This window comes from Podarcis melisellensis (genome assembly GCF_964234715.1).
Source record: "Podarcis melisellensis genome assembly, chromosome: 7".
NCBI lineage: Eukaryota > Metazoa > Chordata > Lepidosauria > Squamata > Lacertidae > Podarcis > Podarcis melisellensis.
The window spans coordinates 19,697,016-19,710,696 of NC_138539.1; the positions used below are offsets into that span (position 1 = coordinate 19,697,016).

The following is a 13,681-nucleotide window of genomic DNA, read 5'->3' on the forward strand; positions in this document are numbered from 1 at the left end:
TAAGGTGCTACTGGAAGGATTTTTTTTTGTTTTAGTTTGTTCAATTAGCCAAAGGCCACACTACAGTGGTACATCAGGTTACATATGCTTCAGGTTACATATGCTTCACGTTACAGACTCCGCTTACCCAGAAATAGTGCTTCAGGTTAAGAACTTTGCTTCAGGGTGAGAACAGAAATTGTGCTCCTGCGGTGCGGCAGCAGCAGCAGAAGGAGGAGGCCGCATTATCTAAAGTGGTGTTTCAGGTTAAGAACAGACCTCCGGAACAAATTAAGTATATAACCCAAGGTACCACTGTATTGAAATACTGCAATTTCTGTGTCTAGCACTAATCTTTATATCAGAATATTGATGTAGAAAACTGAAACCATTAATAATTCCAAAATAGCCATCTAAACTAAAGCAGCATCAGAAATAAACTGGTGGGGTGGGGTTTGGTGGATGATAAGGGGGTGTTTATGAAAATCTTTTAACAAGGTATGTTTTTGCCATCCGTCTGGGACAATGGTGACGGGGCATGCCTGACATTTCTCACTGGGTTTCACAGGGCGATTGCTGCTAGAAAACCTTCCTAAGAGGCTCAAGGGATAGGAGGATCTTGATTATAAGGCCAGAAAGGGCCTTTAAGATTAATGGGTGTTGGTGTCAGTTGACGTCTTCAACATTTTCATATACAGGCCTTGCTTTTAACCTCACCATGCAACACTTTTTTTTAAAAAAAAAAAGACTGATCCTGCACATGTTTACTCAGAAGCTAGTCCCACCATGCTTTGTTGTTGTTTAATTGCTTAGTTGGTCGTATTTCCTAACTAAGTCTGCTTACTATTTGCATCCTTAGGCTGCAGTTTTGTTTGCTGAGAGTAAATCTGATTGAGCTCAATGCTTCTGAGAAAACATGTTTAGGATTGCACTGTAAGTTATTTAAAATATAAGCAATTTTTTAAAGTTGAAAAGCTCCCAAGTGGGTTCATGGTTTTTCTCTCCAAAGGAAATCATGGACGCTATGTGCTAAGCCAAGAACAGGACTTCATTACAGCTCATGGTTTGTTTGGCAAGACACAAACCATGAGTCTGAGTTAGGATGTAACACAAGGAAATCCACGACTTTGCTGCTCCTCTGCTATTAAGTGGTCACAATTTTCTTCCTATGCACCAGCACACAGTGAATGCTCATCTTTAAACCATAGTTAGCTTCAACTGTTCTTTAAAGCAGGGGCTCCTAAAGTAATTCATGAACCATCAATGGTCCATGAGTTTCATCCAGATGGTCCACAGTAGCAACTCTGCAGAGCAGCATAGCTATGTGTGTGTGAAGAACAGTGGGTGCAGAGGCTGCTCCATCCTTCTTAGAACACAGCAGTCTACCCAGAAGGTGAGCAAGAGGGGCTTGAAGTGATGGGGAGAGGAGAATCTGCCTTTTTCCGAAGAATAAACCCACAGCTGGCAGCAAGACGATGGAAGGTCTCCAGTGCGGAAAAGAGTCTGATAAGCCACTTGAAAGGAGTGGAGAGTTGATACATATTTTGCATCTGGCTCAGCACATTATGATTGCGAAACAACAAAAAGAAAAATCATTTTAATTGGTCTATCGAGTACCTAATTTTCAAGTGGTTGTGGGGAGAAGAGTAAAGGTTGGGAACCACTGGTTTAAAATGTGTTTGTAAGCTGTGGCAGGTTTGATCCACAGGATGGCAGTACAATGCAGAGAGTTGCCTTGGCTATCATTTCTAAAGCTTTCTGCTTAAAGATGGTGGTGAGAGAAGATTTATATATTGAGAGAGAATGTTTATATATATTGGTATCTTGGTGCACAATGAATAGCCCAGAGGCTATAGAAGACCACCCAGGTTCTTACACCTGTTACTGGCAGGTCACCTGATTGATACTTTCTAAGGAGAGGAGTTGTGGCAGTTTATAGATTGTAGATGTAGCCCAAAGCTTGCCTTGTTCAGGAGACAGAGAATGGTATGAAACTACAGTGGTGCCTTGCAAGACGAAAAGAATCCGTTCCGCGAGTCTCTTCGTCTTGCGGTTTTTTGTCTTGCGAAGCAAGCCGCTTAGCGGATTAGCGCTATTAGCGGCTTAGCGGGCTTAGCGGATCAGCTAATAAGTGGCTTAGCGGATCAGCTGATAAGCGGCTTAGCGGATCAGCTGCTAAGCGGCTTAGCAGCTTGGGAAAGGGGGGGGGGAGGAAAAAACCCCGAAAAAATGTCTTGCGAAGCGAGCCCATAGGAAATTCGTTTTGCGAAGCACCTCCAAAACGGAAAACCCTTTCGTCTAGCGGGTTTTCCGTCTTGCGAGGCATTCGTCTTGCGGGGCACCACTGTATTTACACACCAGGGCCAGGGCAGTGACTCAATGGCAGGTGAAGAATATGAAGTAGAGCAGTCACTGCCTTAGTCCCATAAACCCAGTGACCTTTATGGGCTCATTGTTGAATCTGACTTGAAGAGGAAGCTTGGGGTAACCAGAATAACTGAGTCTGCTATACTTGGGTAGAGGAAATATGCTCCAACAGAGCTGTGTGTATGAGTGGTATAGAATTACATAGTATCTTCTCTCTCTAACTTATTTTCTTCTTTAGTGTTAAGTGTATGAACCTTGGATTTGTGTGCTTTCCCACATGCAGCTTCAAGGAAGATGCTGGAAGCATCTGTTTCTTTTTTCAACTCATGGTTTGTTTTGTGCAGTCAAGGAACTGCATTTAGTCAACTGTAGTTTATTAAAATAAGTCAGAATCATTAACCAAAATTTAAGTTGGCTCGTTTCAAAAATCATAGGTAACAATAAGCACACTTTGTCTAGTGTTGGCAACAACCTATGGTAAGTTGGAAGCTGAAACAAAAGCTTCCCATCTCCTTGTGGCCATGCTGGAGGACATCAGCCCTTTGGCTTGTGAATGTAACACAATGCCATGATTTAGCATTCCTGGAAAGATGGCCATTCCGTTACTGCCTGATAGTGGTGATCACACAATACTGTATGCAATTTTCTTGTATTTCAGCTAGCAGTTCACCAAAAGTTATGTATAAATTGGGTATTGGGAAACAGGACCTGATAGCCTAGAACATTAGCAGTGGAAGTTTCACTGTTCCTGTTTGTGTGTGTGTGTGTGTGTGTGTGTGTGTGTGTTCATAATGATTGCAAACCTCATGAAAATATTATGCGAAATGACATGGCCATAGCACTTTGAAGGTCTGCCAGGCTTGATTATGGCTTTGTTGCCACTTTCTCTCTACGTTTTTGGGACACCAAACAAATGTGAAGCTTTGATGACAATAGGGAAAAGAACCTAAACCGTTTTACAGAGTTGTCTCTTGCATATGTACAACTTAAGCTAGAGGCAGCAGGTGGCACTCTGGGGTTGTTGTTGTTTTATCAGATCTGCTTCACCGTATTTGATGATGATGATGATATAGTTTGAATAAAACATCTAAATTCAGTAAGTCAGAGACTTAAAGGACAATTCTATTTTTCAATGAAGTTACCATTTTGAATTATAGGTCCCAAAGAATTATTATCTATTAAATGTAACTTGAGATTTTTGTTTTTAATGGATGCAGGATCTTACATTTTCTGGGTTTGTGTTTTGTTTTTCAGCTGTAGCAGAAGTCAAACTTCGGGATGATCAGTATACCCTGGATCACATGCGTGCCTTTGGCATGTACAATTATCTACACCTGGATCCCTGGTACCAAGATAATGTTTATTATGTTGATCAACTTGGAAGAGTCATGAATTTAAGCATTACTCTGGTAAGGATGCCATGAAAAAAGAAATAAAAAGTTGAGTCAGTCGCCTCAAACTGAAGTCCATTGATTTCACTGGTTCTTCTTTGAGTATGACTTAGTCAGATGCCACCAAGTAAAAACAGTGGTACCTCGGGTTAAGTACTTAATTCGTTCCGGAGGTCCGTTCTTAACCTGAAACTGTTCTTAACCTGAAGCACCACTTTAGCTAATGGGGCCTCCTGCTTCCGCCGGAGCACGATTTCAGTTGTCATCCTGAAGCAAAGTTCTTAACCTGAAGCACTATTTCTGGGTTAGCGGAGGCTGTAACCTGAAGCGTATGTAACCCAAGGTACCACTGTACTAGTATTCATAATATAAACATACTTTTTAACATATTTCTTTCAGTAACTTATGATGCTTGAATATCATTAAACATCTTTGTGTTTATGATTTGTAATTTAAAGAGATTAGACACTATAGAATTGATTTTTTTTAAAATGCACTTTTGACCTTAAATATGGGCATTTCTGAATTCCATTAATTGTGTGATCCAATAAAGATTACACATTCTCCAATAATGTTGCTATTTCACTATTCATTGCTATTAATTAAGCTACCCAACACATTTGCACGATATTAACTGCACTGTATTTCACCTTAGGTAGTCAAGAATTGCACTCACAGGGTTATGCACAGTTTAATTATGTCTATTCAGTTAGTTGCACAGAGCAATACTTTGCACATTTCTTTTTTCAAATTTGAAGTTAGAACTGAAGCTGCAGGCTTACTAATTGCTTAAATGGGGTCGTCTGACAATCTTGCCATATCTAATGTCTGTTCAAACAGTCCCGGAAGGCAGATGTACGACATGTGCTTCCATCTAATCATCACTCTGTGCTTAGGTTTCTGCATACTCAAATGATTTTGCTTCCAGAAGCTTTATTTGTGATCCCTTCCAGAGCTGGCACACACACTTATTTGTGAAATATCCTGATTCTTCTCAAAGGCAGTGATACAGATAGAGAATGCTTTGGGTTTTACAAAGAAAGGCAAGCCTCTGTAGCTATCCCTGGCCAAGCTTGGAAGGCAGTTGTCTGGAACGGAGAACACCTTCGCAGAAAGTGCTGCCATTGTTTATAAAGATCTGAGTACAACGTACTATTAGGAAAGAGGCAGGATTGCTGGGCAGACATGGTGGATGGGAACCGAAAAACTAAGGAGGCATGGCCAAAAACAGAATACGTAGTAGGCTGATATGAGCAGGAAGGATGGATGGAGGAGGCAGGGGTTAGTGGAAAGCGGTGCGGAACAGCAAGGAAACTCAAGCAACAGGTTTGGGGTAATGCAATTGACAGAAAATGGGCATTCGAAGGTATTCTGTTAGTGAAGGTTGCTGAACTTCCTGCTTGAGTGCAGTCTGTTGAATAATATTGCAATACAGTGGTACCTTGGGTTAAGTACTTAATTCATTTCAGAGGTCCGTTCTTAACCTGAAACTGTTCTTAACCTGAAGCTCCGCTTTAGCTAATGGGGCCTCCTGCTGCCACTGTGCCGCCGCTGCACGCTTTCTGTTCTCATCCTGAAGCAAAGTTCTTAACCCAAGGTAATATTTCTGGGTTAGCGGAGTCTGTAACCTGAAGCGTATGTAACCCGAAGCGTATGTAACCCAAGGTACCACTGTAGTACTGTATAACTTTCAAAATAGTGTGGTTAAGAAGTAAGGCAAAGATGGAAATAATTGTTTCCACCCTTAAGGATTGTGAGAGATGGATAATGTGCTTTTGTGACTTGTTTGCTGAGAAATGTGCCCCTGCCTCAATAAATAATTGAGGAAACAAACATGTCGCACTTCTTACTCAGAATTTGTTATAGAAATGTACAGAGAAGTATAAAACACGTTGTTTCTCTGAACCTTTTGGAAGTATTGTTTTTTTAATTAAAAAAATGATTGCCGTAAAAACAGTTTTCACACACACACACACACACACAAATCTTTCTCCACTCTGAAAGCAAAGTTATTTCTTTCCCTTTCCTTCCAAACAATTATGCTGGTCATGATGGGATGAGCTTTCCCTTCCTCATTTCTGCCATATCCTTAGAAATTGCAGCTCTGGGTGAGGTGCTGCCCCAGAGTTATCTGCAAACTGTTTCCAGCAAGCAGGTCATGGTGTCATTCTGTGTGGGTATGTGCCAGAAACACTGTGCTCATACTAAATGCTAACTATTGAAGAGCTGTTACCTTGGAGACCATGATGCTGAAAGACTTTTTTGGTCCCTGAAAAATGGAAGCTGACTTCAAGAGGGAACTTGATATTTAGGCGAGAGTGTAGGTTGTCTGGGAACAAATCATCTTAGTCCCATCTGTAGCGGAGAGGGCATCTGAAGCATCTAGTTTTATCATTCATGTCCAAGAACATTAGGAACGAAGCCTATGCAGCCTATTCTTCCAGTCCATTTCCAAGTACAATACAAGGTGATAGTTATTACCTAAATGGCTTGGGACCAAAGTACTTGAACAGCTGGTCTCTCTTAGGTGCATCTGCCTATCCTTTAAGATCAGCTATTGTGCTTCTCTCGTGTGTGCCATTTCCTTCTAAGGCAAGTGGTAGCATGCAAGAAAGCTTTCGCTGGTTGCTCCAATACGTGGAAATCCCTGCCTCACAGAGTTACATTAGTTTACCCATCATTTTGTGTTATACTGGCAATTCAAAACATTCCTTTTTGAATGCAAGCCTTCAATTCCATTGTGCTTATAATTTGTTGAGTCTTGAGTGCTGTTCTGTATATTCCTTGGGTTTCTGCAGTTTTTTTGTTTGATTTGCTCCATGCTTGCATTACTGTTCCGAGCCACTTTGAGCAATCCCTTTGTGTATGGGAAAGCAGGGTATGTATTTTTAAAATAAGAATAACTCACAAAACTGAAGACACACACACACACTGCATTTTGCTTTGGTCAGAACCTAAGAGCCCTACTGGATTGAACCAAGATCCATCCAGTCTAGCATTCAATTTCTTGCTGTGGTCAGCCAAATACTTCTGGGAAGCAGAGCATGAAGGTAACAACCCTTTTCCTCTTGATGGCTAAAACAGAACTGAAAATGCATATATTGATATTTTTACCATGTTGAGACAACAATTTTTAACACAGTTTATAGCAAAGCCTGTTTGCTCAAAACTGCATAAAAACACCCGTTTATATCTTAGTCTAAACTATGTATCTGAAGAGTGCGCTAGAATTGTTTTGACTTTCTTTGTATACTCTTTAAATGTTGCCTTAGTGCAAACACAATATCATCTTTTTCTTTATACGTATACATTTTTTTAATGACTAAGGAAAAAGAGATTCATTCAAACAGTAGCAGTTGAGAGATGAGTAGCCTTGCCTTCCTGGCTTCCAAACATTGCAGATGCTTCTGGTAACCAGGAGAGGCAAGGCAGCAGGCAGGTTGGAAGGTGCAGTGGCACCACATTGGATTGACTCTGCCACTGCACCCGCACCACACTGCATCCCCACCGCTTTGCCTCTCTCCCTCTTGGTTACTGGCAGCAGTGTCCTTTGCACTAGGAAGCCACACAAGTACTGCCACACACACACTGCATTCAGATATAAGTAGTGTTGCTAACTGTAACAAAATAGTCAAACTTCTTCCAGTGAAAATGTTTTCTCTAAGCATGCCATCTTCAGATTCATCTTGTTTTAAGATACTTATAAACCGACTCTCATTTTAACAGTAAAAGCATTACAAGGTTTTGCTTACAAGGCTTGCAAAAAGAAAAAGTAGAAGATAATACCAAACTCTTCCATAAATCCCTAAACTGAATAGATAGGCACCGCATGTTACTCAACGTATTTGTAGCTTTCAAGCTGGCATGACCTCTTCCCTCTGCCAAAAGATATACATTGTGCACAGGACAAGCACTTGCATTCAGAATGTGGTTCAGTGGTAAGAGTGCATGCAAATTCAATCCACAGCATCTCTATTTAGGGTTGGGACAGATCCCTGCCTGAAACCCTGGAGAACTGCTGCCAATCAGTGCAGCCAATCCTGAGTGAGATAGAGCAGTGGTATAACATTGTATAAACGAAGCAACTGCCTTTGTTCCCAAAGGAATTGCCCCATAGTCAGTAATTTGCAGGCTGGCTTTGTTCCATGGGTTGCCAGTTCCCAACCTGCTTCTAATCTAGGGAAGCTGAAGCCTTTTCACAATTTATCAGATAACTGCAGTCTGGATCTTTTACATTCTTCTCTTCATGTTTTTATTAAGTGTATAATTAATGTAGCTTGTTAAGTCTTAAAAACAGTGATTCATAATAGCAGGGATGATTTAATAACACTAGTAAATTAATAAAATTCTGTGTAATGGCAATTAGTAAGCAACTCTCAATTTCCACAGCAAAGATATATATATGATGGATGTATCTTATTAGAATAAAAAGGCAATTGTACCAACCAAGCTATATCCCATATATTTTTTCAAGCCATTGCAAAATTGTTGGAAATTGTGAAATTAGTGTTACATGGCAATACTAATGCATGCAATTGTAAGTAAGTTACTTATCTCTGGAACTGTTGCTTCTATCATAACCTTTATGTAATCCAACAAAATCTTCTTTGGGACCAGAAGAATATTATACCTGGACATATTTGAGTATCATTTAACACCCCCTTCCAGAAAGGTCATACATGTGTGTGCCACGAGAAAATATGCATTAAATATGCCTTGTTTCACCTTTCTAATATTTGTCTTTCGTATTTGGATATATCTATCTCTTTAAACCTACACAGAGTCAAATAACACTGAAACTTTTTTTATGGGATTAACTGGATCTTCAAAATTATTATTGTCATGTACCAGCTGTAGGTTTTTCTTAACATTCGCTCTCCTGGTATGAATTTCTCTAGGGCTCAGTTCATATGTCATTCTTCTAATAAGGGGATGGTGGCAGTTTGTTATCCTGAGATAAGGATGAGGTGTCTCTTCTCCTTGTATTCCAAACTATTTGCTGATAAAATATGTGAACTTGCAAACATTTGCCAGCAACATTTGTTCATCAAGGTGTGATTGTCATTCGTCTAATTTCAGCTCTGTTTTTGTTTCCTACTTGCAGGACACTGCCTTAAAAAAGCCCAGAGAAGTATTCAGGCTTCCTGCGGACTTGATAGCTTGTGATAATCGCCTTTGTGCATCTGTACACTTTACATCTTCCACCTGGGTTACGCTTTCAGATGGAACAGGAAGGCTGTATCTGATTCGAACAGGAAAACGTGGTGATGGTTCATGTGAAAAGTGGGAAGTAAGTATTGTAAAGCCTAGCTTTTCTATTTCCAGATGGTTGAATATGCTTAAGCAAAGCTGGAAGTTACTGCCTCCTGCTCTTCCAGTGTAAACCAGCTCTTTCCCCTCTTATTGCATCTTGAAGGTCTTCGGATCTCCAGAACCTTAACTTGGGTCATCCTTCATTTGTGCAAGAACACTTGCCAATCAGGGTTATATGGTATCCAAGCCATGCTACCTTACTTAACATGTACAAGAGTGGTCTAGGAAACGCTGCCAGCTGGAGAGGAGAATGTATGGCAGAGAAGGTGAATTTTGACTGTAGAACAGGGAATGGCGCAAGAGACACTGAGAAAGTACAGTGGTAGCTCTGGTTGTGAACGCCTCTGGTTGCGCACACTGCGGGTTATGAGCAAGCTCTGATAACCTGGAAGTAGTTTCTCCCAGTTGCGAACTTTGCCCCAGGATGTGAGCGGAAATCGCGCGTCAGAGGCCCGCACGCAATGAGAGGCATGCTTTCGCTAATAACGCCTCATATTATGAGCAGTTTCCAGTTACGAACGGACCTCCGGAACGGATTCAGTTCGTAACCAGAGGTACCACTGTATGAGAGAGTGAGAAACATCTTTCAGGATTAGCTGAAAAGTTCAGTATGTGGTTTTAAATAGTTGCCACCCAGAAATCTCTGAGAAGCTTACAAGCAGGCATGAAGGCAGCAGGTACCCATTGTGGTGCCTTCCTAGTTTCTGATACTTGGGTATACTGCCTCCAAATGTGGTGGTGTCGTTTGGACAGGCTTCTAATGGCAAGTACATTTTCCCAAAAAATATATATAATGGTTTTATTCCAAGCCTCAGAGAAAAGTGATCTCCCTGATCTTGTACTGAGCCTCAGTACAGCTCAGAAAACAGCGAGATGTGGGCAAGCAGGGACAAAACCTTTTCTCTCAGCATGTCCTAAGCTTGGAAGCACAGGGGAGGGTGGGGCTCACCTCTACAATCTTGCTGGACTTTGTAAGCACTTCAGATACCTCTAGTTGGAGGTGTCATGTTATAATCTGGACCCCGTAGGATAGATGGCCAGCACACCTTTTGACTGGCTACCAAAGTCAGCCAAATTTTCTTCACCCTTGCATTTTGTTGCCATGCTGTATCTGTAGCCTGGGGTGTAACTTCACATCTGGATAGCACATCCAGAAAGCAATCGAAGTTACTCAGATGAATCTCTCCTGCTGATATTTCTTAAGTGAATTTGAAAACAGATGTAGAAATGCCAAGTGCTGAAGCTATGGTCTTCTTAATGTCTGAAGCTGCTTGATTCCAAGTCATTTGTTTACTGTGATTACTTGTTTAAGACCTTTCTATGCCCTGCAGCCTGAGCTTATGGGAACTCGGCTAAGCGCTGCCTATGACACACTAGTTCTGTGTTGTACTCTATGGCTTCTCCCACTACATTCAGTCTTACCAAGTCAAGGTAATTATAGTAAAAGTACATTTGAAGTGAAGTCAAGCAAATATAAGCACATTAAGTGAAAAGGCGTATGAGAAGTATGCATCTTTCTAAAGTGTCTTGTGGGGACCTTGCTGCCTTTCGAAGTGTGCCTTTCATAGTCACTCTGTGATTTTGTTGATACTTGAAATGTGAAATTTGATTTTGTTTGCAAGTCATAGATCTGCAACCATAATTCATCAGGAGAATTAAGTATTAATATAAACCGTGGAAGAAATTTGTGGATTCCATATTAACATTAATAGCGTTTAGATGGGCACTAATCCTAGCTTTATACCATAAGTGGTTTCATTGAGCATTGAAGAATCCACTTTGCTTGCTTTATTTCCAAGCATCCTAAATTGACTATCTGAATTGTTTTTGCGAGAGAATAATGAAGCATAGAGATTGTTTCTCCCCATTGCTTCCCGTTGAAAGACACAGTAGCAGCAGAACATGTCATCTGTGTCCTGCTTTGAGGGCTCAAAGCACTTTGTGTATGTTGGTTCATTAACAACAGTGTTACGATATTGAAGCAATGCTGCTGCAAAGTCCTAGCATGAAAAGTAAACATGATGGGAATGTTGAGACTGTTCGTGGGAAACAGAGGGACAGTTAATTCACTGTGCGAAGCACCGGAATTAGCTCAGAGTGAAATATGAGCTCTTCCGCTTATTCCTGTCCGGGATGTACAGGAAGTGTTAGTTTTCAACACTGCTGGAGTTTGAAGAGAGCAGTCATGTTTTTTGTAATGCTGCAAAGACAGAAATAAAGGCATGTAAATACGTTTCTGTCTATCTCTTTCCCCTGCCAGGGGGGGCAGCAAAGAGGGTGTGTTCTTCTCACGTTTGAGAAGAATCGCCTATCGAGACCTAGCCTGCGCTTGCTGAGAATGCAGCCAGGGAGGTCAACAGGGAATCAAGCTGGGTGCCTGGGATTGTTACCAGCTTCTCCTGAGAAGAGCTTGAATTTCCCGACAAACAGCACTACTGTAGTCAAGTCATTATTGTACCTGTTTTGAAAATGGAGGGGTTGAAATGTAAATTAAATGGTGATGTACATAAACTCACCTACTTACACAAACGTATTGGAAACGTATCTTACTGAGCAGGTGAAATGCTTCAAAAGAATACCCAGCACTAAAGCCACCCAGTCATCAGTAATCTGATAACACAAAGAGCCAATAGTGACCCACTGGGTCATAAAAAGCAGCAACTTCCAACTGGCTTCTCCGTCTGGGCAGTCGGTATTTCAGACATGGACTGAGCCTCATTCAGATAATCCATCCCCATTTCCCTTCACTTCACCCAACTCTGACAGCAGCTGGTTACTAATAATAAAATGTTATGCAAATTAATTTCATAATCATGTATGGGGTAAGTCCAGTAGGCAGGGATTGTATGACTTTTGCCTTGTTCATTAAAAAAAACCAACCCATTCCTGGTTCTAAGATAATCGCACAGCTAGGGTAGGATATCTGTGCATCGTATAAAAAGTATGTGGCACAAAAGCTTATATTCAGACTTTCCACGGTCTGAAATCTCTTTCAGTGCACAGGATATCTAAGTTATTAATGCTGCTTATCATTGGGGACTGTTTAAAGAGAAAGCTGATGGAAGGAGTCTTGCTTGGAATGCTTTTTCAACTTAATGGCATATATTTTCATTGTAAGGCCTTACTTATCTAGATGTACTTTATGCTGTGGGGAAAAGCTTGCTAGTTTGCAAACCAAGCTCATGCTGATTTTCCAGATGAAAGAGTAATAATCTGTTTCCTGTGAACAGTTGTGTAAAAAAGCAAAGTTGTCCTAAGCAAGTGCATATACAAATTTTCAAGCATTAGTATAACTTGAATTTTATTTCCGTGTCAGTTTACAACAAAGGCCATATAATAAAACTTTGGGGGCGGGGGTAATACAAAATCTAGGAAAATACAGATACTGAAACCTAGGTAACAATGGTTGCAAATGCTTATTTATTGATTAAAACATTTATATGAGAAGTCAGCAACTTCCTTCTTCCCTCTGCTTGTTCAATGATGCTCAAAAACTGCTCAGTGAATACACTGGTGCTTAATGGTAACAGAGCATGATTGCAGCCAATTATTCTACCCATTTTTAAAAATACTTTTGACTAAAGTTGATGACAACTCATAACCCTTATTCAAAACCCATTTCCTTCTAATTACGGGGCTTAAAATGCAGAGTCATTATCAAGCCTGTTTCTTCGGACTGTACATTGCCCACACATTTATTAGACAGTGGAAATTATCTAGTTTCCAGGGGTGGTGGGAATGTCAGATTTGTAGGCACCAGAAACAAATTATTTATACGCATGAAACAAGTAAAAATGGGAAGAAAAATCTATGCTTGAAATGAAAATGATGCTATGCTTTCAGCGAATTTTTAAACCTCTCATGTAATAACACTCCCAGTACCAATAAAGCTGGATGGATGTCTTGGAAAAATGAGTGTTGTGTGTACCTTATCAGCATTTTCCAAAAGGTAATAACTCTTGTGGAACCAGGTACTAGAGCAGAGATGCCACCAAAACCCAACATTCCTGTGTCATCTTCTCCCCCACCCCACTCTGCACTGTATTTTTGTCTCATCCTTGAGTTATCTGTTTGATCTGAAACATGCCTTGTGCATTCAGAAGGCATGACACAGTAGCATTCACAAAGTCCGTCTCTTCTCAGATACTATTCAATGAAGAATTCGGGAGTCCCTTTGTTATAGTCCACAGCATCTCCTTTCTGCAGTCTGATGCTCATTCAGTGGGCGTACTACTCCTTCGCGTAGAAAAAGATGAATTGGATGTACAAGGCAGTGGCTTCCATGTTTCCTTGGAATGGGTCACAATTACAAAAACAACCAAGGAGAGTAAGTATTTTACTTGCCGTTGCTTTCTTTGTGTCTGAAAAAGAGACTCGTACTCCTTATATGTTTAGGAAATTGCCTTTCCAGTGGCTCGGGTAGCTGGAAATAAGTTTGCCATCTTTTTGATAGTTGTGTGAAGGATCTGAATCTGAAGTCATTTGGGGGACTGTTGGATCCCTGAGAATCAAAACAGTCATTGAGGAAGGCAACAAGCATCTTGTAAATCAAATTTAAATCAGTGGGGCTGACTTCTAAGTCAATGGGTGTCTTGGAAATGTGGCTGCTGTGTGCCCCTTGTTAGTGTACA

At 40.8% G+C, this 13,681-nt stretch overlaps 1 protein-coding gene across 1 annotated transcript in view; it reads left to right on the forward strand.

Moving 5' to 3' along the window:
- NUDCD1 (NudC domain containing 1) overlaps nucleotides 1-13,681 on the forward strand; it is a 50,819-nt gene that overhangs the window by 2,189 nt on the left and 34,949 nt on the right. The window contains exons 2-4 of the mRNA XM_081918844.1: nucleotides 3,601-3,755; nucleotides 8,842-9,027; nucleotides 13,194-13,377. Of these exons, the coding sequence (XP_081774970.1) occupies nucleotides 3,601-3,755; nucleotides 8,842-9,027; nucleotides 13,194-13,377 (525 nt within the window). The remainder of the gene's footprint in view (nucleotides 1-3,600; nucleotides 3,756-8,841; nucleotides 9,028-13,193; nucleotides 13,378-13,681) is intronic.